The sequence below is a fragment of the Phragmites australis genome, chromosome 12 (assembly GCF_958298935.1).
Source record: "Phragmites australis chromosome 12, lpPhrAust1.1, whole genome shotgun sequence".
NCBI classification, from domain to species: Eukaryota; Viridiplantae; Streptophyta; class Magnoliopsida; order Poales; family Poaceae; genus Phragmites; species Phragmites australis.
The window spans coordinates 19858990-19881736 of NC_084932.1; the positions used below are offsets into that span (position 1 = coordinate 19858990).

The following is a 22747-nucleotide window of genomic DNA, read 5'->3' on the forward strand; positions in this document are numbered from 1 at the left end:
TTTTATGTCGAATTCCATATACATCTTGAACTACATTAACCAGTTCCAAACTAGCTTGCAACAGTTGCAGTCGTCATTAATTTTTGCAAAGCAAACAATTCCAGTCCACATAGGAGCAGTTTGTTGGACAATGCATGGTACGTGACTTTCTTTTATCCGGGTGATCTTATTTTGAGTTGCATAACATCAGCATGTATACATATATTGTTTGTGCTATTGTACATCCGGGGTATTAGATACTATGAAACCGCGCGGGGTCGGCGGCCAGCCGGTCCATCCACGTCGCTCGAATTAGCCCCGCCGTCGGATTTCGATCGGGCGTTGGTCCTTCCGCTGCTGTCTTCTGCCCGTTCCACGTGCGCGTTGGTCCTTCCGCCGCTATCTTCTGCCCGTTCCACGTGCGCTCGCTGGCGTCCTCGTGCTGGGCCATCCGCGTGTCTCCGGCGCGTTCCTCGTGCCCAGATGCTTCTGGTGCCTCTACGTGTCGGGAGTGTGGGCGCCTGGACAAACTGGCCCCCCCTTCCCCTCTCCCCCTTGCTTCCTGTTTTGGCTTGCAGTCGATTGGATCTAGATTGCCTGGCCCTCTTTCTTCTCTTTGCTTTTTGCCTCTCTGTTGCTTCCGAGGTACGGTTCGTGCTTGCCCGTGCCTCCGCCATTGGTACCTTGCTCTTGCCTGCTTTGGTCGGCGGCTCTGGTCTTGGCTGCGCTCTTGGTCCGGGTTGAATCTTCGTGTCCTGGGAAGTTTGGTTGCTTCCTTTTGAGTCGTCTCCATACATTGGCTGTGCTTTTTCTTTTGATTTGTTGTTCCTTTTTGCGTAGTCGTTTTCTATGCCGGTTGAACCAATAGGAGATGTTGTGCCTCTTTTTTTCTCAGACCCTCTCCGGAGCATTTTTTTTTCATTTGCTGTTTCTTTTTGGCCAGTCGCTTGCCCCCCCTTCCCTTCTCCCCCTTGCTTCCTGTTTTGGCTTGTGGTCGATTGGATACCCTCTCCGGAGCATTTTTTTCATTTCCTGTTTCTTTTTGGCCAGTCGCTTGCCCCCCCCCTTCCCTTCTCCCCCTTGCTTCCTGTTTTGGCTTGCGGTCGATTGGATCTAGATTGCCTGGTCCTCTTTCTTCTCTTTGCTTTTCGCCTCTCTGTTGCTTCCGAGGTGCGGTTCGTGCTTGCCCGTGCCTCCGCCATTGGTACCTTGCTCTTGGCTGCTTTGGTCGGCGGCTCTGGTCTTGGCTGCGCTCCTGGTCCGGGTTGAATCTTTGTGTCCTGGGAAGTTTGGTTGCTTCCTTTTGAGCCGTCTCCAGTTACATTGGCTGTGTTTTTTCTTTTGATTTGTTGTTCCTTTTTGCGCAGTCGCTTTTTATGCCAGTCGAACCAATAGGAGATGTTGTGCCTCTTTTTTTCTCAGACCCTCTCTGGATCATTTTTTCATTTGTTGTTTCTTTTTGGCCAGTCGCTTTCTATGCCAATGGAATCGATAGGAGATGTTGCTCCCTCTTTTTAGCTCAGACCCTCTCTGGATGATTTTTTTTTTTTTGATTTGTTGTTTCTTTTTAGCCAGTCGCTTTCTATGCCAATGGAATCGACAGGAGATGTTGCTCCCTCTTTTTAGCTTAGGCCCTCTCCGCATGATTTTTTCGACTATATCTGTTGTGGTTGCTTATTTGTTGATGTTTATTACAGCGTGTGTCTGTTCGTTGCTCCTAGCGATTAAAAAAACTCTGTAATGTGATGTTGCTCTCTGCTTAGATATATGCTTTCTTTTTCCTCTTCCCCACTTCCCCTTCTTCCCTACTCCCTTTTTTCCTCCTCTTTTCCTTTTTTTGTGTGTGTGTGTGTTGGATTCCCCGCCCCCGTCCCCCTTTCTTTCAGTTTGTATCTGTGGACAGGGAAGGAGAGAAGGAATATACCAGATGGAGCATAAGTTAAATCTTTTTTTTCACCTTTTTTCTTCTTCTTTGCCTGTGGTGCTCTGTGTGCTGCAGTTACGAAGTACTGGAAGAGGATCCATTCTGATATAATCTTGCTCATCGCATCAGGTATATTTTGTTAGTTAAGCATATAAATTTTAGCCTTTTTTACATGCAGAATGAATGTATACTGAATTTCCATTATAATAAGGCGTGCTTTATTATCTATTGCAGCACAGGAAGATTTCTTCAGGTTTGCTTCTGCTCGTTAGTGCTGGTATGCTGCTTTTGATGTTCTGAACATTTGTTGTTTCTTGAATGTCTGTAATTAGGTAACTTAGCTAAACAAATTGTAATACATACTCATTAAACTAATGGGAAACCTTTGTTTTCCATGCAGGTTCCTTTGTGTTGTGGGTCTCTCTCATATTGGCGCACAGAGGCCATTTTCCCTGCTTTTGGTAAGATATGCTTTGTCAGTTGGCCATGTAGATTTTAGATTTTGGTCTTGTTTACCTGTGGAATGAATGTAACCTGAATTCCTATTCTCCTCTGCTCCTCCTTCTGTTCTCGGTGTGAGGTGTGCTCCATTATCTATTACAGCGACGGCATAACACGACGAAATTTGTTGAAGTTTGCTTCTACTCATTAGTTCTGGTATGGCGCTTTTGATATCTTAATCATTCGTTGTTTCTGAGGCGTGTGTAGCTAAGTAAATTAGCTAAATGAAATTCTAATGTATGCTCATTAGATTAATGGAAAACCTTTATTTTCTATACAGGTTCCTTTGTGTTGTGGATCTTTCTGTTATTGGGTCTGCAACAATTGTGACACAGAGTTCATCTTCTTTGCTTTTGGTAAGTGATGTGTTCTCCTTTTAGTGTTGACAGGCAATTTATTTAGAGTCATATTATTTGAAGATGTTAATATTTATTATTGTGTGCATTCTATTATTGTCCCTATTTAAATACTTATCTATATTGCATTGCCCTGCTACGCGTATAACTATTACTGATAGATTTTCCTTTTTTTCCCCTCTTTTTTTATTAAAAATTTTCCTCCCCTCCCCTTTTGCTTGTTTTGCTCCTTTTTCTTCCTTTCCCGTCCACTCTGCTTACGTTCTTAATCACAATGTTTTCCCTATTTTCTGTTTCTCCTTCCACTGCTCCATGCCGCGGGAAAAATTGCTAACAATAATAATAATGACAAAAATAATCGTTGGCGGGGAATGAAAAACATAGAAAGGCACTGTCGGACAAAGTAATCTAGAATAACTACATGTTTACGGTTGGAGCTTCTTATATCTCCCTTTTACAAGCTGTGGCGGTTAAATGCTGCTTGCCATACGCTTCGTTACTCTGTGAAGTAGTCGACGATGGAACCGTACTTTGTGGAGTAGAAATTGAATTGCCCCTCTTGAGTTTTCAGACCAGCCCGCGGCAGCTCTTTTTCTGGTCATGTGCTGACATAGGGTGTACAGCCGCTTATGAGGAGGCTGCTCTTCAGGCTGTCACCTGCCTTCAAAGCATATATGGTTTCATTGTGGTTGATTTCATTGTGGTTACTATGAAACCGCGCGGGGTCGGCGGCCAGCCGGTCCATCCACGTCGCTCGAATTTGCCCCGCCATCGGATTTCGATCGGGCGTTGGTCCTTCCGCTGCTGTCTTCTGCCCGTTCCACGTGCGCGTTGGTCCTTCCGCCGCTATCTTCTGCCCGTTCCACGTGCGCTCGCTGGCGTCCTCGTGCTGGGCCATCCGCGTGTCTCCGGCGCGTTCCTCGTGCCCAGATGCTTCTGGTGCCTCTACTTGTCGGGAGTGTGGGCGCTGGACAAACTGGCCCCCCCTTCCCCTCTCCCCCTTGCTTCCTGTTTTGGCTTGCAGTCGATTGGATCTAGATTGCCTGGCCCTCTTTCTTCTCTTTGCTTTTCGCCTCTCTGTTGCTTCCGAGGTACGGTTCGTGCTTGCCCGTGCCTCCGCCATTGGTACCTTGCTCTTGCCTGCTTTGGTCGGCGGCTCTGGTCTTGGCTGCGCTCTTGGTCCGGGTTGAATCTTCGTGTCCTGGGAAGTTTGGTTGCTTCCTTTTGAGTCGTCTCCATACATTGGCTGTGCTTTTTCTTTTGATTTGTTGTTCCTTTTTGCGTAGTCGCTTTCTATGCCGGTGGAACCAATAGGAGATGTTGTGCCTCTTTTTTTCTCAGACCCTCTCCGGAGCATTTTTTTTATTTGCTGTTTCTTTTTGGCCAGTCGCTTGCCCCCCCCTTCCCTTCTCCCCCTTGCTTCCTGTTTTGGCTTGCGGTCGATTGGATACCCTCTCCGGAGCATTTTTTTCATTTCCTGTTTCTTTTTGGCCAGTCGCTTGCCCCCCCCTTCCCTTCTCCCCCTTGCTTCCTGTTTTGGCTTGCGTTCGATTGGATCTAGATTGCCTGGTCCTCTTTCTTCTCTTTGCTTTTCGCCTCTCTGTTGCTTCCGAGGTGCGGTTCGTGCTTGCCCGTGCCTCCGCCATTGGTACCTTGCTCTTGGCTGCTTTGGTCGGCGGCTCTGGTCTTGGCTGCGCTCCTGGTCCGGGTTGAATCTTCGTGTCCTGGGAAGTTTGGTTGCTTCCTTTTGAGCCGTCTCCAGTTACATTGGCTGTGTTTTTTCTTTTGATTTGTTGTTCCTTTTTGCGCAGTCGCTTTTTATGCCAGTCGAACCAATAGGAGATGTTGTGCCTCTTTTTTTCTCAGACCCTCTCTGGATCATTTTTTCATTTGTTGTTTCTTTTTGGCCAGTCGCTTTCTATGCCAATGGAATCGATAGGAGATGTTGCTCCCTCTTTTTAGCTCAGACCCTCTCTGGATGATTTTTTTTTTTGATTTGTTGTTTCTTTTTAGCCAGTCGCTTTCTATGCCAATGGAATCGACAGGAGATGTTGCTCCCTCTTTTTAGCTTAGGCCCTCTCCGCATGATTTTTTCGACTATATCTGTTGTGGTTGCTTATTTGTTGATGTTTATTACAGCGTGTGTCTGTTCGTTGCTCCTAGCGATTAAAAAAACTCTGTAATGTGATGTTGCTCTCTGCTTAGATATATGCTTTCTTTTTCCTCTTCCCCACTTCCCCTTCTTCCCTACTCCCTTTTTTCCTCCTCTTTTCCTTTTTTTGTGTGTGTGTGTGTTGGATTCCCCGCCCCCGTCCCCCTTTCTTTCAGTTTGTATCTGTGGACAGGGAAGGAGAGAAGGAATATACCAGATGGAGCATAAGTTAAATCTTTTTTTTCACCTTTTTTCTTCTTCTTTGCCTGTGGTGCTCTGTGTGCTGCAGTTACGAAGTACTGGAAGAGGATCCATTCTGATATGATCTTGCTCATCGCATCAGGTATATTTTGTTAGTTAAGCCTATAAATTTTAGCCTTTTTTACATGCAGAATGAATGTAGACTGAATTTCCATTATAATAAGGCGTGCTTTATTATCTATTGCAGCACAGGAAGATTTCTTCAGGTTTGCTTCTGCTCGTTAGTGCTGGTATGCTGCTTTTGATGTTCTGAACATTTGTTGTTTCTTGAATGTCTGTAATTAGGTAACTTAGCTAAACAAATTGTAATACATACTCATTAAACTAATGGGAAACCTTTGTTTTCCATGCAGGTTCCTTTGTGTTGTGGGTCTCTCTCATATTGGCGCACAGAGGCCATTTTCCCTGCTTTTGGTAAGATATGCTTTGTCAGTTGGCCATGTAGATTTTAGATTTTGGTCTTGTTTACCTGTGGAATGAATGTAACCTGAATTCCTATTCTCCTCTGCTCCTCCTTCTGTTCTCGGTGTGAGGTGTGCTCCATTGTCTATTACAGCGACGGCATAACACGACGAAATTTGTTGAAGTTTGCTTCTACTCATTAGTTCTGGTATGGCGCTTTTGATATCTTAATCATTCGTTGTTTCTGAGGCGTGTGTAGCTAAGTAAATTAGCTAAATGAAATTCTAATGTATGCTCATTAGATTAATGGAAAACCTTTATTTTCTATACAGGTTCCTTTGTGTTGTGGATCTTTCTGTTATTGGGTCTGCAACAATTGTGACACAGAGTTCATCTTCTTTGCTTTTGGTAAGTGATGTGTTCTCCTTTTAGTGTTGACAGGCAATTTATTTAGAGTCATATTATTTGAAGATGTTAATATTTATTATTGTGTGCATTCTATTATTGTCCCTATTTAAATAGTTATCTATATTGCATTGCCCTGCTACGCGCATAACTATTACTGACAAATTTTCCTTTTTTTCCTCTCTTTTTTTATTAAAAATTTTCCTCCCCTCCCCTTTTGCTTGTTTTGCTCCTTTTTCTTCATTTCCCGTCCACTCTGGTTACGTTCTTAATCACAATGTTTTCCCTATTTTCTGTTTCTCCTTCCACTGCTCCATGCCGCGGGAAAAATTGCTAACAATAATAATAATGACAAAAATAATCGTTGGCGGGGAATGAAAAACATAGAAAGGCACTGTCGGACAAAGTAATCTAGAATAACTACATGTTTACGGTTGGAGCTTCTTATATCTCCCTTTTACAAGCTGTGGCGGTTAAATGCTGCTTGCCATACGCTTCGTTACTCTGTGAAGTAGTCGACGATGGAACCGTACTTTGTGGAGTAGAAATTGAATTGCCCCTCTTGAGTTTTCAGACCAGCCCGCGGCAGCTCTTTTTCTGGTCATGTGCTGACATAGGGTGTACAGCCGCTTATGAGGAGGCTGCTCTTCAGGCTGTCACCTGCCTTCAAAGCATATATGGTTTCATTGTGGTTGATTACAGTTTTCAGAGGTTAGCTCTTTCAAATAATTTACACAGGTGGAGGTGAGGGGAGGGGGGCAAAGAAAGGACAGAAGAAAACCCCAAACGCCCCCCCCCCCCTTCCTTTGCTAGGTTGAACATAGCTCCTGACTCTTTATATTTGCCAGGTCTCAGTACAAGTGTTAGGGACGATGCTTTGTAGTTCTATAATCAACATGACGCACAATGCCAGCATTGCTTCAGGCAGCCTGTACCGCTTAAATTATTTGTTCAGTTTTCAATTTAAATGTCATTTTGCACATGATTGCCTGCTGTGTTGTGAATAGTTTGCATTGTTAAACACCACGCTGTTGCTTAATGGATGCTGCTTATTTGTTCCTTGCCATTGATTTTACATGAGGCGAAAAAATAAATAAGGAATTTTTTTTTTTTGCCTATTCACATTTCCTTTTCTATTGCTGTCTTGACTTGGCGCAACCTTTTTTGCATTGTCTATTTCTTTTTCACGCTCTGCTCACGATTGCTCCCTATGTAAACCCATGATCCTCCTACTGATAGCTAATGGAGCCGCATACAATTCGATCATACAACGACGTTGACGCTGCGGCATGTGCGTTTACCGTCCCTATCCTCTGATCCTATCTCTACTTTGATAGATCGAGCCTGTGCTGCTTCTAAACTTACCGATTTGATATTGCTGTCTGCTTTTCTCCTTGTTATTTGTCCTCCTGCTCCCTCTCCCTTTTCTTCTTTGCCTGCCCCCAAAAACTTCTATTTCCATGGCATTCAGCATCTTCGTCTTCGCACTCGACACAGCCCAGGAGTGGGGCTCGTAGAAAGCGAAGTATGTACTTCAACCACACAACTCAAAATTTGCCACAAGGCTTATCATGTGGTTAGATATAACAAGCTGCTGTTGGTGCATAGATGAACTTGCAGAAGACGATGCACAGCACTGCCCCTTAATTCTAAACCCAACTGAATGCCGTCGTAGACGCCGAAAATTATTGGACCAACAAAGATTGGCTATAACAGGTAACCACTATAAATCCCTAACATCATCATGTTTCCCTTACTCTTTATACCGGTACCGGCCCTCACCATCTAAGCCATATCTGCTGCCATGCTATTCTAGGATCATTAGATAGCACCAGTCAATTATTAGAATGTGGACGATTCAGCCAACATTACATTGATGCACTAAAAGGTATGTGTGCCTATACGATTAGTTATTCATATTTATATCATGCTCATACGATGACTAATCGCTCCTACTCTTTCTTTGTTCCTTATCATAATGGCGGCCAACTATGTTCGACCATATGCTATAATATAATCCAAAATATATGGATATATAGCTTCTTATCCTCATCGCTCCTATTTTGGTGCACCCGATTATAAATGTAGGTATTGCCATGCTATATTCTGGCTTGGAGAAAGAGTAAAATCTGATTCATCTATAAGAAACAATAGAATCATTTATAATTCTTGCTGTAAAGGAGGCAAAATATCCATACCACCATTTAGAAATCGACCCGAGCCATTGAATAGCTTGACTAAATTCGATGGTGATGCTCATGCCAAAAAGTTCTTAAAAAATATACGCCAATACAATTGCCTATTTGCCTTCACATCAATGGGAGCACATATAGACCGTTCTATGAATGATGGTCGAGGCCCACCTGTTTTTAAAATAAGTGGGCAAATTTACCACCGTATTGGATCATTGCTTCCAGATGATGGGAATCCTCCTAAATTCATTCAATTATATATATATGATACTACTAATGAAGTTAAAAATAGATTGCATGCTTTGAATGCAGATGAAAGACCTGATGATCCTTTAGACAGAAGAATAACTGAAAATCTAATAAAAATGCTAGATACCCATAATCCATTTGCAAAGAAATTTAGGCTTGCAAGAGATAGACTGAGAGAAGATGCTGACAAAGAATTCATTATCAGGATTATAGGCGCGAAAGAAGGTGATCCAGTGCAATATAACTTACCTACAACCGATCAACTTGCTATGCTTGTTGTTGGCGACTTTACATTGGAGACATTCAAATGAGATATAGTGATACAAACTCATAGTGGCCAGCTCGAGCAAATATCCGCGTTGCATCCTGCCTATATGCCACTTCAATACCCTCTTCTCTTTCCCTATGGTGAACGCGGTTTCCAGATTGGAGTACCATATAGTGGTGTAATTTCATCTTCTACAACAGCCCGTTCTAAAATCACAATGCAGGATTACTATCGCTATATGTTGCATTATAGGAAAGATCAGCCAAATCCATATCTATGCTACGGTACTCTATCCAGCCAGGTCAAGGTTGATGCTCGTGCTTGCATAGATGAAGGTAGATTATGGTACATACTAAACAACCAAGCTAAACTTCGAATAGAAAACTTGCAAGGAATATCTGATGCTGTTAGTCGAGGTTGTATAGATGGTAATGAAATTGGCAAAACTATATTGCCAGCTTCATACACTGGAGGTAGACGCTACATGATTCAAAATTATCACGATGGCATAGCAATATGTAGAGTATATGGTCCACCAGATTTCTTTACAACATTTACATGTGATTCAAAATGGCCAGAAATTTCCGAAGCACTAAACTTTGAGCCAGGCCAAAAACCAACAGATAGAGCCGATATTATAGTTAGAGTGTACAATATGAAACTTGAAGAACTTCTAGAAGATATAAAGAGTGGTGTAGTATTTGGACCTGTTACTGCAGGTGCATACTGCTATTTACCATACTGTGTTCCACATGATTCCCCTCTATTGATACATCCTAACATATGCAATTTATCCCTATATCTCCAGCACTGCACACTGTCGAATTCCAGAAGCGTGGCCTTCCTCATGCACACATCATTACATGGGTTTTGCACGACACTTCACAACCAACTGCTGAATTTGTTGATTCATACGTAAGCGCAGAGATTCCAGACCCAAAAATTGATGCCTTGCGATACGCATTAGTTGCCGAACATATGACACATGGTCCATGTGGCCAAAGTCACCGAGATAGTCCATGCATGAAAAATGGCAAATGTTCAAAGGGATATCCTAAATCTTTTCAGCGAAAAAAATGGGTTTGCAATATACAAGAGACCTGATAATGGTCGATACATTCAAAAAGAAAACACAAAACTAGACAACCGGTGGATTGTGCCTTATAATATATATTTGCTAAAAAAATTTCAAGCACATATCAATGTTGAGTGGTGTAATAAAAGCATTTTTATCAAATATTTGTTCAAGTATGTGACGAAGGGCCCAGATTGTGGCAAAGTTTACATTGAAAGAATAAGAAATGGTCAAGACGCGCCATATGACAATGAAACTCAAACAATAAATGAAGTTATAGAATACCTAGACTGTCGCTACATTTGTGAACAAGATGCATGTTGGCGCATCTTTGCATTTGATATCCATCGACATTTCCCACCTGTGCAAAGACTTCCAGTTCATTTGCCAAATGAAAACAACATAACATATAATGCTGATACTAATTTAGCCAATATCGTCTCTCAAGATTTCCTGCGTAGAACCATGTTGACTGAATGGTTCGTAGCCAACCAAACATACTCTCAAGCAAGAACTCTAACATATTGTGAATTCCCTTCAATGTTCCGATGGGATGAGACATCACGAAAATGGCAACCTAGACGAATAGGATCAAGCATAGGTCGCTTATATTACGTACACCCATCTGTTGGCGAGCGATATTACCTTAGAATGTTACTAATGGTTGTCAAAGGTGCGCAAAGCTATAATGATGTCAAGACATACAACGGTATTACACATGCGACATTTAAAGAAGCATGCAACACACGTGGACTCCTTGGTAACGATCAAGAATGGTACAATGCTTTTGATGAGGCAGCAACCTGGGCTACTTCAACACAACTTAGACAGCTATTTGTAACAATGCTCCTATTTTGTGAAGTCAACGATGAATACACGTTCTTTGAAAAAGTTTGGAGAATGTTAGCGGATGATATCCAATATAGATTTAGAGAGGCTATTGGTAACCAATATTATCAAATGACTGAACCTGAATTAAGAGATTATTTACTTGATGACCTTTCAACTTTGATTGCAAAAAGCGGAGGAAGAATAAGAGACTACAATTTGCCACATAAAACAGGTGCTATTGAAGCAACCAGCACTAATAGACTCATAGACGAAGAATTATCATACAATATAGAACAGCTGCTGCTTGAATCTGATCACCTAATCTCAAAACTTAATGATGAGCAACATTCTGCTTTTGAATCCATAACAAATGCAGTGCTTAATAATACCCCTGCATTCTTCTTTGTTTCTGGCTATGGAGGTACTGGTAAGACTTATTTATGGAACACTATAGTAACATACCTACGAGCGCGTAAAAAAATAGTGCTCACAGTTGCTTCTTCTGGTGTAGCATCATTGCTATTGCCGGGTGGCAGAACGGCTCACTCTCGATTCAAAATTCCTTGTGACATAGACGATGCCACTATCTGCGATATCAAGCGAGGAACTATGCTTGCTGAGCTTATAGAAGCGACTTCATTGGTTATTTGGGATGAAGCTCTTATGACACATAGATGTGCATTTGAAGCTCTAGACAGGACATTACGTGACCTGTTATCATTCCAAACACCTAATACACAGCACATTCCCTTTGGTGGCAAAACCATTGTCCTAGGTGGTGATATAAGGCAAATCCTTCCAGTTATTGAAGGTGGTTCCAGGGCACAAATTGTAAATGCGGCAATAATAAACTCACCTCTATGGAAGCATGTTACTGTTTTAACATTAACTAAAAACATGAGGCTCCTTTCACCAAATCTGGACTCACACGCTCAACAAGAAATGGCTGAATTCAGCAAATGGGTGCTAGACCTAGGTGAAGGAAAACTAGAAGCAACAGCGCATGGTGATGAACTAGAACCAACATGGATAAAAATACCACATGATCTGCTGCTAATGACCAACGATGATACCATTGTTTGCTTGGTAAATGCCATATACCCAGATTTAGAGACTAGATACTTTGATGCTTCATACCTTCAAACAAGAGCCATACTAACTCCAACTAATGAACTAGCCAATCAAATAAATTCACATGTAATATCTTTCATTCCTGATGACGAAAAAGAATATTTAAGTTGCGACAGAATATCCAAGGCACAGAGTGTGCATGATTCCTACGATCTACTATATCCCATTGAATTCTTGAACTCATTAAATGGAAACAACTTCCCTCAGCACAAACTGAAACTTAAAAAAGGAGTACCAATAATGTTGCTTCGCAATTTAAACCAATCTGGTGGCTTATGTAATGGAACACGTTTAATAATTACAGCGATGGGTGACATGGTCATTGAAGCACAAATAATCACCGGCACCCACACAGGTCAAACTGTCTTTGTTCCTCGTATTTGTTTGACATTAAAAAACCCCAAACTACCTTTTGTGCTTGAGCGCCGCCAATTTCCCATAAAAGTATGCTACGCTATGACTATAAATAAAAGTCAAGGACAAACGCTTGACAAGGTAGGTGTATACTTAAAAAAACCTGTTTTCACACATGGTCAACTATATGTTGCTGTGTCACGTATTACTTCAAAAAAAGGACTCAAGATATTGATACAGGATGATGATGGTCTTTGCACCGACACAACACGTAACATAGTTTACAAAGAAGTATTGCCATTTATCTTGTCTCCAAATACTAACACATGAAATAGATTCGAATTCTTTCACAAAAAAGACGACAGGTGACAAAACACAATTAAAAAAAATGCCTTCTTTTGCTATTCTGTGCACAAAAAACAAGCTCTACATCAGCATCAAAGCATGATAAGATCACTATCTCCAAATATATATTTCATGTCCATAGACTCAAACATCATTTCGCACTCCTCCTTTCCTTTTCAAATCCGCGAAACACGCACACAAATAATGGATCTATGTCCTGACAGACAAACTTCACCATCATATGTTCACAGCATCTGTATTTATTTATTATATGAATCCATAACAACACAAGGTTAGTAATCATAATTTCATTTGTATCAGTTTAAAATACCGCCAGTTTGCCCTCTTACTCATGCTGCCCTAAATTCTTATGTACAATCTTATCTTAGCTTGACACACTGCGCTCGGCTGTTTCATACCATATTAGCTTACTCTAACTTTGTATCTATATTTAATAGAATATAGACTGATTGGATCAGTCCATAGCAGCTTATGCATTGAATCATATCAAGTTGCTTTACCCTTGATAAACAGGGCCAGAGAGAAAAAGGAAAAGGAAAAAAAAACTGACCAATCCATAGCAGCTAACCTGCTATCTGATCCTCCTCGTTAATTATTTTCCATACGTTCTATTAATGTAGGCACATCTTGTTACCCAACTTAGTTCGGAATTTTGATTACATAGCCTGCTCAAATCATATGTTTTCTCTTTCTCTTTCTATACCCTCAACAAGTACTAACATCACTGTACTTAAAATTCATTGATATTATTAGCATCTAATTATCTACTGTCAGCACTTCGTCATGCTATTGTTATTTAATTATTTATCCATTGTTTATTTAGCATACTACCTTGCACTGTTACTTTTTCGCACCTTAATACTATGCATTATTCTACACTTCACAACTCTACACAAAGAAAATAACCGAATAAAACACATCTCAGACATCAAGGCAAAATCAAACCCTTGCCCTAGATATTAATTAATTCGATGCTGCAATAGGCCCCCTGATTTTCAGATTTCCCAACAAGTTTGTCACCGTGTTTCATAGTATACCTCCTCAACAAAATTTGCACTAAATTAGTCACAAACATTTCAAACTTGACATCTTCTAATTAGATGTGTCCCCTTCCTCCCCTTTATTTTTTTCCCTTCTCCTTCTTCCCCCCCCCCCCCTTTTTTTTTTGCGCGCCCCATTTGCTATCCAAAGACCCCAATATCTCAACACGGCTAATCAAATCTTACCAAATCCACCTGTTAATTGGATAATTATTCTATTAAAACATACTGCATCAGCTTATTCTTTTACAAAACAAAATATATGATACGGTTAGCTAACTATTATAGCATGAGCTTGGTTACCCAAAAAAAAAAGTATAGTACCGTGAGCCTATTGATTGGATAATCCTCCATTATTCATAGCCTACCTCTGCTTATCAAATTTCCAAATCAGTGTATTCTTAACAATAACAATCTATGTTGCCTGCCAAACTGCTCTCTGTACTAGCTACCAAATTCTTCTGTGGATTTTCAAAGTTTCGTGCTAACCGTTGCTTCTCATACTAATTCCAAAAACAATTTCTTATACATTAAAATACAATAAAGTAGCCTTTGACAAAACCCAATTTCTGTACACATGCCTCTTACCTTTTACTTACAGTATGAATCGCAAAATTATTGTCTTTACCTGCCCATCCTTATAACAAAAACAATGACTGCACTATTTTAGAATTCTACATTCTACTTAATATGGTAAGCTAGCTATCAAAAACTCCATATTTAACAATCAAAAATTAAAACAATAGTTCGTTGCTGTTTTCTATTTTCTCCTCATTCATCAGCATAACATAGTTCCTTTAAATCATATGCTGAATCAATGTTTCATTTTCTGCTTATAAACCAGCATAGCATGACTGCTCTAAAGTATATGTTAAATAGTGTTTTGCATTTCTGTTTATTCACCACCATAGCATAACTGCTCTAAACTATGTATTGAATCAATGTTCAATCTGCAGAGTTTGAAGATGACATTCGATTCGCTCACTACACTCCATCCAAAATCCAAGCACTCAGTAGTTTGTGTCCGCGTATCGCGGAAATGGGAATACCGTGGTGGCACCGATGATGGACCGATACTCCACATAGACCTTGTTCTCATCGATGAGAAGGTTATGTTATATCCCTTCATTCTTTCCCTACACTGCGTTATAATGTTTCTTTCCATACCTTTTATCCATAACTCCCACTGCATTTGCACACATACTTCTACAATAATCATCTCAAGATTTGAACCCTCTAACTTCCATTATAAAACACTAGGGAGATGCCATATATGCTGAAATACCAAGCTCCGAAATAGATGCTATCAGCACTTTAATCCAAGAAGGTGGCATCTATGTTATCAGTCGATTTAGAGTATCAAGGGCGAAGTCTCTATACAGGCCAGTTGACGTGCCTTACATGATTGAATTCACATGCTACACCAAAGTATCTCCAGCAAGACATGTAGCTGAAACATTCCCAAGATACGTCTATAGGCTCACACCTTTTGCTGAGCTACCAAAATACGCTGGTGAAAACAAACACTTCCTAGGTCAGTATCATCACTGTCCAAACTTAAACACTTTTTTGCTTTTCCTATTGTACAAAACTGACAGAGAAAATGAATACATACATACACACAAACATCTTGCAGATGTGCTTGGCCTAATCTCTGAAGTCTCTGAGACAACCTTATTGCAACTCCCAAACCAATCAAGTGCCACTCTAAACAGAAACATAATCCTGAAGGATCTGAGGTAAACAAGTTATCTTCCTACAATTATAACTTCCAGATACACTTCATTCAATAATATATACACCAGACAAATCCATATTGAAAATTAATTCTCTTTATCCACAGCAATGCTGAGGTGAAACTGACTCTATGGGGACAACGCGCCGCTGAGTTTACCATAGATGAAGTTTACAATGAAGAAGAAAGTAAACCAATTGTTATGCTGGTCGTCGGCAACCTCATGAAAAGCTTCGCAGGTAAATAAAACACTATTCCTAACATATTTCCCTCCTCCATAGTCACACAACTTCAATACTGATTCTCCATCTTAAAAAGGTGAAGAATATCTGAGTGGAAACACTGCCTGCCGTTGGTATTTTAATCCTGTAATTCCAGAAGCTGAAGACTTTTATAACAGGTACACAGAACTTTACATGCTGCTTACCAATATATGACATTATTATGTAATTGTTCAGACCATTTTCCCACAAACCATTAATATATACACCCTGACAAATATATGTATATACACAGCACTCACAACCAGCGACTCACAATCAAGCGTTCCACTCCTCCTACGCATCAAGCAGCGCTGCCACAACCATCACTACAACTCGAGGATAAGCATTTGCTTGACTTACAAGAAATGGACCCATATGATTTTCCGGTATGCGCAATAGATATCATAGCTGCTATTGTCTATCAAAGCTACCATACTTCCAGTAATAATACTACCCTCTATACTCAAACAATATATCACAATTACTTTCCTTTATACCCCTAACTACACTTTCTAATAATAACTTGATATTTTTTTATGACAGCAAGGTGGCTGCCGCTGTACCGTCACTATAACACGACTAAACTCAAACAGACCATGGTGGTTCCCATCATGTAACAGGTGCAGCAGAGCCTGCGCACCAAGCGGCGATAGTTACAAATGCAACACATGCTCGTGTACTGGCTATCGCTTCAAGTAAGAATCATTTACCCTCCTTTTTCATTAATATACATATACATTGACCTATGCATTACATAATAATATTCCTATAGATACAAGCTATCTTTCATTGGGAATGACGGAACTGCAGAAGCTGAGATGATAGCTTTCAGAGAAGTTGCTCGCCGGATCGTTGGTAAACCAGTCCAGCAAGTCTTAAGATTTGCAAGATCTGCAAATGACACCCCTCCTGACATTGCAGCCATAGTATCCCTAAAATTCACCTTTGCAATAACCCTAACAGATCAGAGCTACTACAGTCCCCACAGAACATATCAGATCATCTCCATCATCACTTCTTATGGAAGACAACAAACGCTGCCCCATACAACATTCAGCCAACCCAAGGAACCAACAACCTCACAAATAGCTAACCCAATACTTCACTCTCATATTTCCACCACCAATCCAGGTGCTATTGTGCCTGATGCTACCCTTCCATCTGGACTCAAAAGCGATACATCTGCCTCGCAACCAGAAACTCAAAAAGCAGCCACAAGAAATGTACAAACACACAGTGTAACATTACAGTCTTTCCTATCAACAATTCAGCTACATATGCAACTTACAATGTTTCTCTACCATAACATAGCAATGATACATTAAACTTCTATTGCAGACTCCTCCCCCTACACTGGAATACGATGAATCGCCTCTGAAAAAACTTGAATATCCGTAAGTGCCAGTAGGAATGCACATATAGCTTATATCCTCATCACTCTATTATCTACTGTGTTGAAACCTTTTATATGTATCGCACAGAGATGCCACTGACCTGTCTAAACACACAAGTGCTCAAAAAAGATTGTTTGAAGATATAATAGATCCTGGAAAGGCAAGCACACTTCCCTCTCTTATATATACAGGTCACCATGCATTTTCAACATCACAACATACTCTACAAATCCATTTTGCTTCACTCATTTCGTTGCTTGTCCAGGAAGACACTGATGCACAGAAAAAAAGCAAGCAAGAAGCTCTCACAGGAACATCTAACCCACTGCTCCATACAGTAGGACAAAGGTATAAAACAACACTCCTCCTACCCCAGAATCTCCATCTTGCTCCTTACAATTAATCTTAGTAACACCAACCCTACACTACCTTAAACTCATGCAGAGCTTCTTCCCAGCAGACCGCATCTGGCTCTGCCAAGGTGTCTAAATCCAAAGCTCCTCATATACAAAAAAACAATTAATGAAGGTCACTTCTATTTAGATATCACTTTTTGACACACAATCTTGACAGTTATCCTCCAAACATACTAACCGCTTCTCCTAATATTTACAGGCGAACAAAGTAACAAACGCAGCTCAGCCGTGAAGCACCGCTCATCTTTTGCTGTCTTTTGCCACATGAAAAAATCTGCTCCTGCACCTTTCTTGCCTTCTGCTCCCCCCCCCCCCCCCCCTCCTCCCTTTTGCGCCTTTTGAAGTTGCTTTTGGACCTTGGTTCCTCAGACTTTTATCCTGTCATCATAACAGATCAAGCTGCTACTGATGTTCTCCTAATACAATAATAAATATGTACAGTAGCAAATTAGAAATGTCATTTACAGCCACCAATATAACTTGCCTGCATACCTATACTTGCTTATTTAGAGTTGCATATAGCGATTAATTCTCTTAAATTTCTCATACAACACTCATCTTCACATACTCAGGCATCAAACCAATCTTACATACAACACATTATTTTTTGTACTGCCACATAATCAAACTCAGTACATATACATAACTTTTAAACATCCATATATACTTACCAGATTTCCTATTAACATCACATATCACCGTAGCCAATTGTCCTGCTTGTTTCACAATATCTCTAACTTTACCATTATTATTTTTCTTTTATACCCTTTTATTCCAACATGATACATTATTTAGCACATCACTTATTTTTACTATTAGATACAACAACATGGTTCACTTTGCTCCACCCTAATAATAAACAATACATATTAAACAATAATCACCATCTTTTTCTCTTTGCATAGCACATGCATATAACAGCTTTTCTCTACACAATATGCCTGGACACCTATTTTCATATACTCAGGTATGATATTAATCTAAAAAATAATAGTTTCTTTGCAGTGATATTATTTGTCAAAAAAATACACATTTAGCAATATTTTAGCTCCCTACCATAACTGTTCCATTGACTTAGTCACCTACATACTATATTATTTTTAGACAGCACAGTTTCTATATTCCAACATGCCAATTATTGACATACAGGTATTATCAACCTGTTCTCTAAACTTGATCAAATACATCCTATATAGTTTTTCCGGAACATAATGTCTCTATATTCCAATATACAATAGTTCACATACGAATATTATGAATCGCCTTATTGCTCATACATATTCAAGCAGTCTCCTTACAAAGCACACTTTCTTATCCTATGGTTCGTCTGGAAAGAGCAAAATAGCAGCATTTACAAGAACCAAGAAAAACATTTAAGCACTGCATTGTATGTTCTTCAGGAATATGCCCAACCATAAATAATGGCCAGTGCAAAGAACCTAGATTTCATTCTGCCATCATTTCCATCTATGGTCACTTGAAAAAAGTCAGACCTAGTGCCTCATTAATTCTTTTGTTGTTGTAAGCATGTTGCTTTGCCTGGAACCCAATCGCTCTTTCAGCCTATTGTTTCCGACTGGCTATTGTGTCTATATTCAAACCACTCTCTGCCTGTATACGCCTTACATACTGTCTTTTCTCCCCTCTTAATTAGTATAACTCCTTACTATGGATCTTTCAAAAAGAAAAAAACTTCCAAAAACCAGACCTGGTATCTTATTTATTCTGTTGTTGTTGTAAGCATGTTGCTTTGCCTGGAACCCAATCGCTCTTTCAGCCTATTGTTTTCGACTGGTAGTGTCTCATTAATTCTTTTGTTGTAAGCATGTTGCTTTGCCTGGAACCCAATCACTCTTTCAGCGTATTATTTCCGAGTGGTTATTGTGTCTATATTCAAACCACTCTCTGCCTGTATACGCCTTACATATTGTCTTTTCTCCCCTTTTAATTAATATAACTCCTCTCTATGGATCTTTCAAAAAGAAAAAAACTTCCAAAAAGTCATACCTGGTGTCTTATTAATTGTTTTGTTGTTGTAAGCATGTTGCTTTGTCTGGAACCTAATCGCTCTTACAGCCTATTCTTTCCGACTAATTATTGTGTCTATATTCAAACCACTCTCTGCCTGTATACGCCTTACATACTGTCTTTTCTTCCCTCTTAATTAGCATAAGTCCTTTGTACGGATCTTTCAAAAAGAAAAAAAAAACACGCTTCCTATATTCCTGTCCACATTTAGAACAACATATATACACTTCATATTTCAAATGCTTCATCTATTAAAAAGTCTTACTCTTTCTACACACTCAAAGATATACATCATAACGCTTCTACATCCGTTTTAAAATAAAACAAGACAACATTACTGTAATACAATCTGTAAGCGCATACCAAAAATCTACGCGCGCTAGGCGCGCGCAAGACACTAGTACAATATTCTACACCCGGTTCAACACAGCGGCCCATGCGTGCGCCCTAGCCCATGCTGCCATTTGTCGCACGCTCACACGCGTGCCGCCACATGTCCGCACGTGCCCTTCCGTTGCCCGTCTATCACAGTAGTTGTTCAGTAGTTTTTATTCAATAATTCTTTCGTAATTATTTAGTAGATATCATTCAAATTCTTCAGGAATTTTCTACGATTTGGATGTTACAGCGGTTGTCAGTAGTTTTGCTCAGTAGTTATATTAGTATCTATTCATTAGTCTCAAGTCATAAAAAAATTGTTCAGTAGTGTAAGTAGTCATCAGTAGTTCAGTATTCAATTGTTTCAAGTTATAGTAAAATTGTTAAGTAGGTTGTGTTAGCAGTTATCAGTAGTTGACAGTAGTATTAGTAGTTTGTTCAATAGTGTTAGTAGTTTTGTTCAGTAGTCGTCCAGTAGTTCGAAGTCCTAGGAAAATTATTTAGTATATTTATGTCAGTAGTGTCAGTAGTTGCTAATAATATCAGTAGTTTGTTTAGTAGTGTTAGTACTTTTTATTCAGTAGTTTTATTTCAATAGTTGTCAATAGCTGATTCACGTACCAGTGTTCAGTAGTTGCATGCGGGGTGGGGACACATGGCAGGCGCAGAGACCATGCGCATAGGGCGGGGGGACACGTGTCAAGCGTGGGGAAAGAGATCACGGCAGGGTGTAGAATAGCGTCCTTATATATATATATAGAGTTCTAGCCAGATAATAGTCACAGTACATGAATCAAAATTTTCATTTCTCGGGTACCCATTCAACGACATGTGAGAACGCTCAGAGGCAGAGTAGTTCTAGAAGTTTACAAGAGATTCAAATGACCTTGGCCTCGTGTGGTCAAACTCAATGTTTGCTTTGTCCCAGCTTTAGCTATAGTTCAAATTAGCTGATGAGCTTCTTACCCAAGATACTAGCTGGATTATCCGCTGACAGCGTACCTTATGCTGAGTGGATTTATTGTATAATAATTAAGTCTCATTAGAAACATAATGTTTCTGAAAGGTATGACAAAAGGTTGTATAATAATTAAGTCTAAGGCCCTTCTACTTGTCACAATACTTGTGCCCCACAAGCATCTATGGTTCCAACGAAATTCTGTTTCGACTTGACAGCAGGGTCCTTTTTACATTATTAAGTCCATCCTGTATACTCTAACTATCAAGTTCTCCCCAGCAATCTGGTTTCCAGTTCCTGTGTTGAAAGTAAATTTCTCTCTGGCAAAAGCAGGAAAAACATCGAAAACCTTAAAGAAATTCCTCCAAATTGTCAAAATATAACTTCCAAAAATTGTGATCTTCCCGTAAATTAAATTTTCAGCAAATCTATGACCGAGAGTTAACCTATAGTTTCTATGCACAATATTATTATTACCTACTGGCTATTAAATAGGTAGCTGAGGTTCATCAATATAAAGTACACCTATAAGGCCATCTCTAACAGCTACTTCAAAATTTCGTACTCTATAACACTATTACGGTATCCACTATCACTATTACAGTACTATTTTTTCTAATCATCTCCAACAGATACTCTATAATTTATTCCCTATCTTCTCTCTCCCATATTAAATTAATTTTTCTTTAACCGTTTCGTTCATTCCGCAGTCCGCACCTTTCACTCCGCCAGTACGCAGCCGCGCCTCTACCTCCTTCCGCCGTGCGCCGCGCCCTCCCTCCCTTCCTCCTCCAGCACGCCGCCCCCTCCCTCCCTTCCTCCTCCAGCGCACCGCTCCCTCCCTCCGCCAGGGCACCGCCCCTACCTCCGCCAGTACGCCGCCCCCTCCCTCCCTCCCTCCTCCAGTGCGCCTCCCCCCTCCCTCCGCCCGCCGTGCACCTCCCCCCTCCGTCCGCCAGTACGCCGCCCCCTCCCTCCGCCAGGGCGCCGCCCCCTCCCTCCCTCCCTCCGCCGTGTGCCTCCCCCCTCCCTCCGCCAGTGCGCCGCCCCCCCCCCCCCTCCCTCCCTCCCTCCGCCCGCGGAAGGGGACGAGGAGCCCGTCGAGCTCGAGAGCGCCGGCGCTGCCCCCGCCCCCGACGGGGATCTTGTGGGCGACGGCGACGGCGACCGCCCGCCGTGCGCCTCCCCCCTCCGTCCGCCAGTACGCCGCCCCCTCCCTCTGCCAGGGCGCCGCCCCCTCCCTCTGCCAGTACGCCGTGCGCCTCCCCCCTCCCTCCACCAGTGCGCCGCCCCCTCCCTCCCTCCCTCCGACGGTCTGCCGACAGAGCTTCTGCAGGCACGGTGTCGCCGGCGTCGAGCGCTACTCCTCCTCACCCGTGTCGTGGCAGCCGGAAGCGGAGGCTGCTGCTGCTCTGCCGGCGTCGAGCTGCATGTGCGGCGCCGAGGGGAAGTACAGCAGCGGAGGCTACTGCTGCTCTGCCGTCTGCGTCTCACTCCTCGCCACCGGTCCGGCGCGCCCCTCCCTCCCTCCGCCGCACTCCCTCCCTCCACCCGATTCCGCGACTTCGCGGGAGCGCCGAGCCGTTACCGAGTGGGCCCTCGCACAGTGTTGCGGCCTCCCCTCGCCTCCGGTAAATATGCCGCTCCTCTCTCCTCTCCGAGCTGTCGCCGCATCGCTGTAGATATCGAAGCCGACTCTGTTGAAGGCTAGATACGGGGCGAGCAACACCCGCATCCGACGTGGATGCGGATGCCGCTCCGGATACGGTGCTTGTTGGAGTTGGCCTAACCGTGGAATGGTCTAAGGGATGGCGCTCGTGCGGTTTGGCTATCTCACATGCATGCACTGACAAGTCAACAGACCACCAGAGCTGGTTAAGAGAGATGCTGCAGCTGCCACTGCCCTGCTGTTCCTTGTCCAACTGCCATGCACCAACACGAAATCTATCCCGCAACCTTTACCTTAGCCAGATTCCGTGCCGTTTACGGCAACCGCACACGCGGGAACTACCCTTCCTCTCTCTCCAGTCTCTCTTTCTCTTTCTCTCACGACGCATGTGTACACGCGGCAATGTGGATTGTAGAGCAC

The 22747-nt window shown here is 41.7% G+C and overlaps 2 protein-coding genes and 1 long non-coding RNA gene across 21 annotated transcripts; all 3 read left to right on the top strand.

Moving 5' to 3' along the window:
* The first annotated feature begins 330 nt into the window (after positions 1–330).
* On the top strand, positions 331–3420 carry LOC133886067 (uncharacterized). Of its 3 annotated transcripts, none has more exons than XR_009903327.1 (6): positions 331–624; positions 1979–2032; positions 2138–2180; positions 2304–2364; positions 2484–2560; positions 2685–3420. It is a non-coding gene; the product is annotated as an uncharacterized LOC133886067 (long non-coding RNA). The 3 variants fall into 3 exon arrangements; XR_009903326.1 differs by lacking the exon at positions 331–624 and having other exon boundaries at positions 1734–2032; positions 2685–2760; positions 3145–3418; XR_009903325.1 differs by lacking the exon at positions 331–624 and having other exon boundaries at positions 1734–2032; positions 2685–3417.
* A 335-nt stretch (positions 3421–3755) lies between these two features.
* On the top strand, positions 3756–17754 carry LOC133886584 (uncharacterized). Of its 17 annotated transcripts, none has more exons than XM_062326266.1 (22): positions 3756–4374; positions 5202–5255; positions 5361–5403; positions 5527–5587; positions 5707–5783; positions 5908–5983; positions 7220–7505; positions 7589–7696; positions 7797–7868; positions 14443–14595; positions 14747–15020; positions 15123–15225; positions 15330–15460; positions 15540–15621; positions 15738–15870; positions 16028–16179; positions 16257–16722; positions 16823–16878; positions 16966–17038; positions 17144–17226; positions 17323–17406; positions 17494–17754. In XM_062326266.1, exons 10-21 carry the CDS (start codon positions 14452–14454, stop codon positions 17399–17401), a joined length of 1776 nt encoding a protein of 591 aa, XP_062182250.1. In that variant the 5' UTR covers positions 3756–4374; positions 5202–5255; positions 5361–5403; positions 5527–5587; positions 5707–5783; positions 5908–5983; positions 7220–7505; positions 7589–7696; positions 7797–7868; positions 14443–14451; the 3' UTR covers positions 17402–17406; positions 17494–17754. The 17 variants fall into 17 exon arrangements, 11 of the variants coding, with proteins under 11 accessions (XP_062182250.1, XP_062182252.1, XP_062182254.1 ...); XM_062326268.1 differs by lacking the exon at positions 3756–4374 and having other exon boundaries at positions 4957–5255; positions 7220–7271; positions 7452–7505; XM_062326270.1 differs by lacking the exon at positions 3756–4374 and having other exon boundaries at positions 4957–5255; positions 16257–16707.
* Positions 17755–18422: 668 nt separating this feature from the next.
* LOC133886378 (formin-like protein 14) lies at positions 18423–22340 on the top strand. The gene is made up of 2 exons (XM_062326100.1): positions 18423–18443; positions 21510–22340. The coding sequence occupies exons 1-2, from the start codon at positions 18423–18425 to the stop codon at positions 22338–22340; spliced, it is 852 nt and encodes a 283-aa protein (XP_062182084.1).
* Positions 22341–22747: the final 407 nt, after the last annotated feature.

Bases quoted from the DNA above. Each gene is read 5' to 3' on its own strand.
- LOC133886584 (XM_062326266.1), top strand. From the start codon at position 14,452: ATGACATTCGATTCGCTCACTACACTCCATCCAAAATCCAAGCACTCA. The intron at 14,596-14,746 runs GTTATGTTATAT...ATAAAACACTAG, and splicing joins TTGTTCTCATCGATGAGAAG to GGAGATGCCATATATGCTGA. The intron at 15,021-15,122 runs GTCAGTATCATC...AACATCTTGCAG, and splicing joins TGAAAACAAACACTTCCTAG to ATGTGCTTGGCCTAATCTCT.
- LOC133886378 (XM_062326100.1), top strand. From the start codon at position 18,423: ATGCCAATTATTGACATACAG. The intron at 18,444-21,509 runs GTATTATCAACC...TCCCTCCGCCAG, and splicing joins TGCCAATTATTGACATACAG to GGCACCGCCCCTACCTCCGC.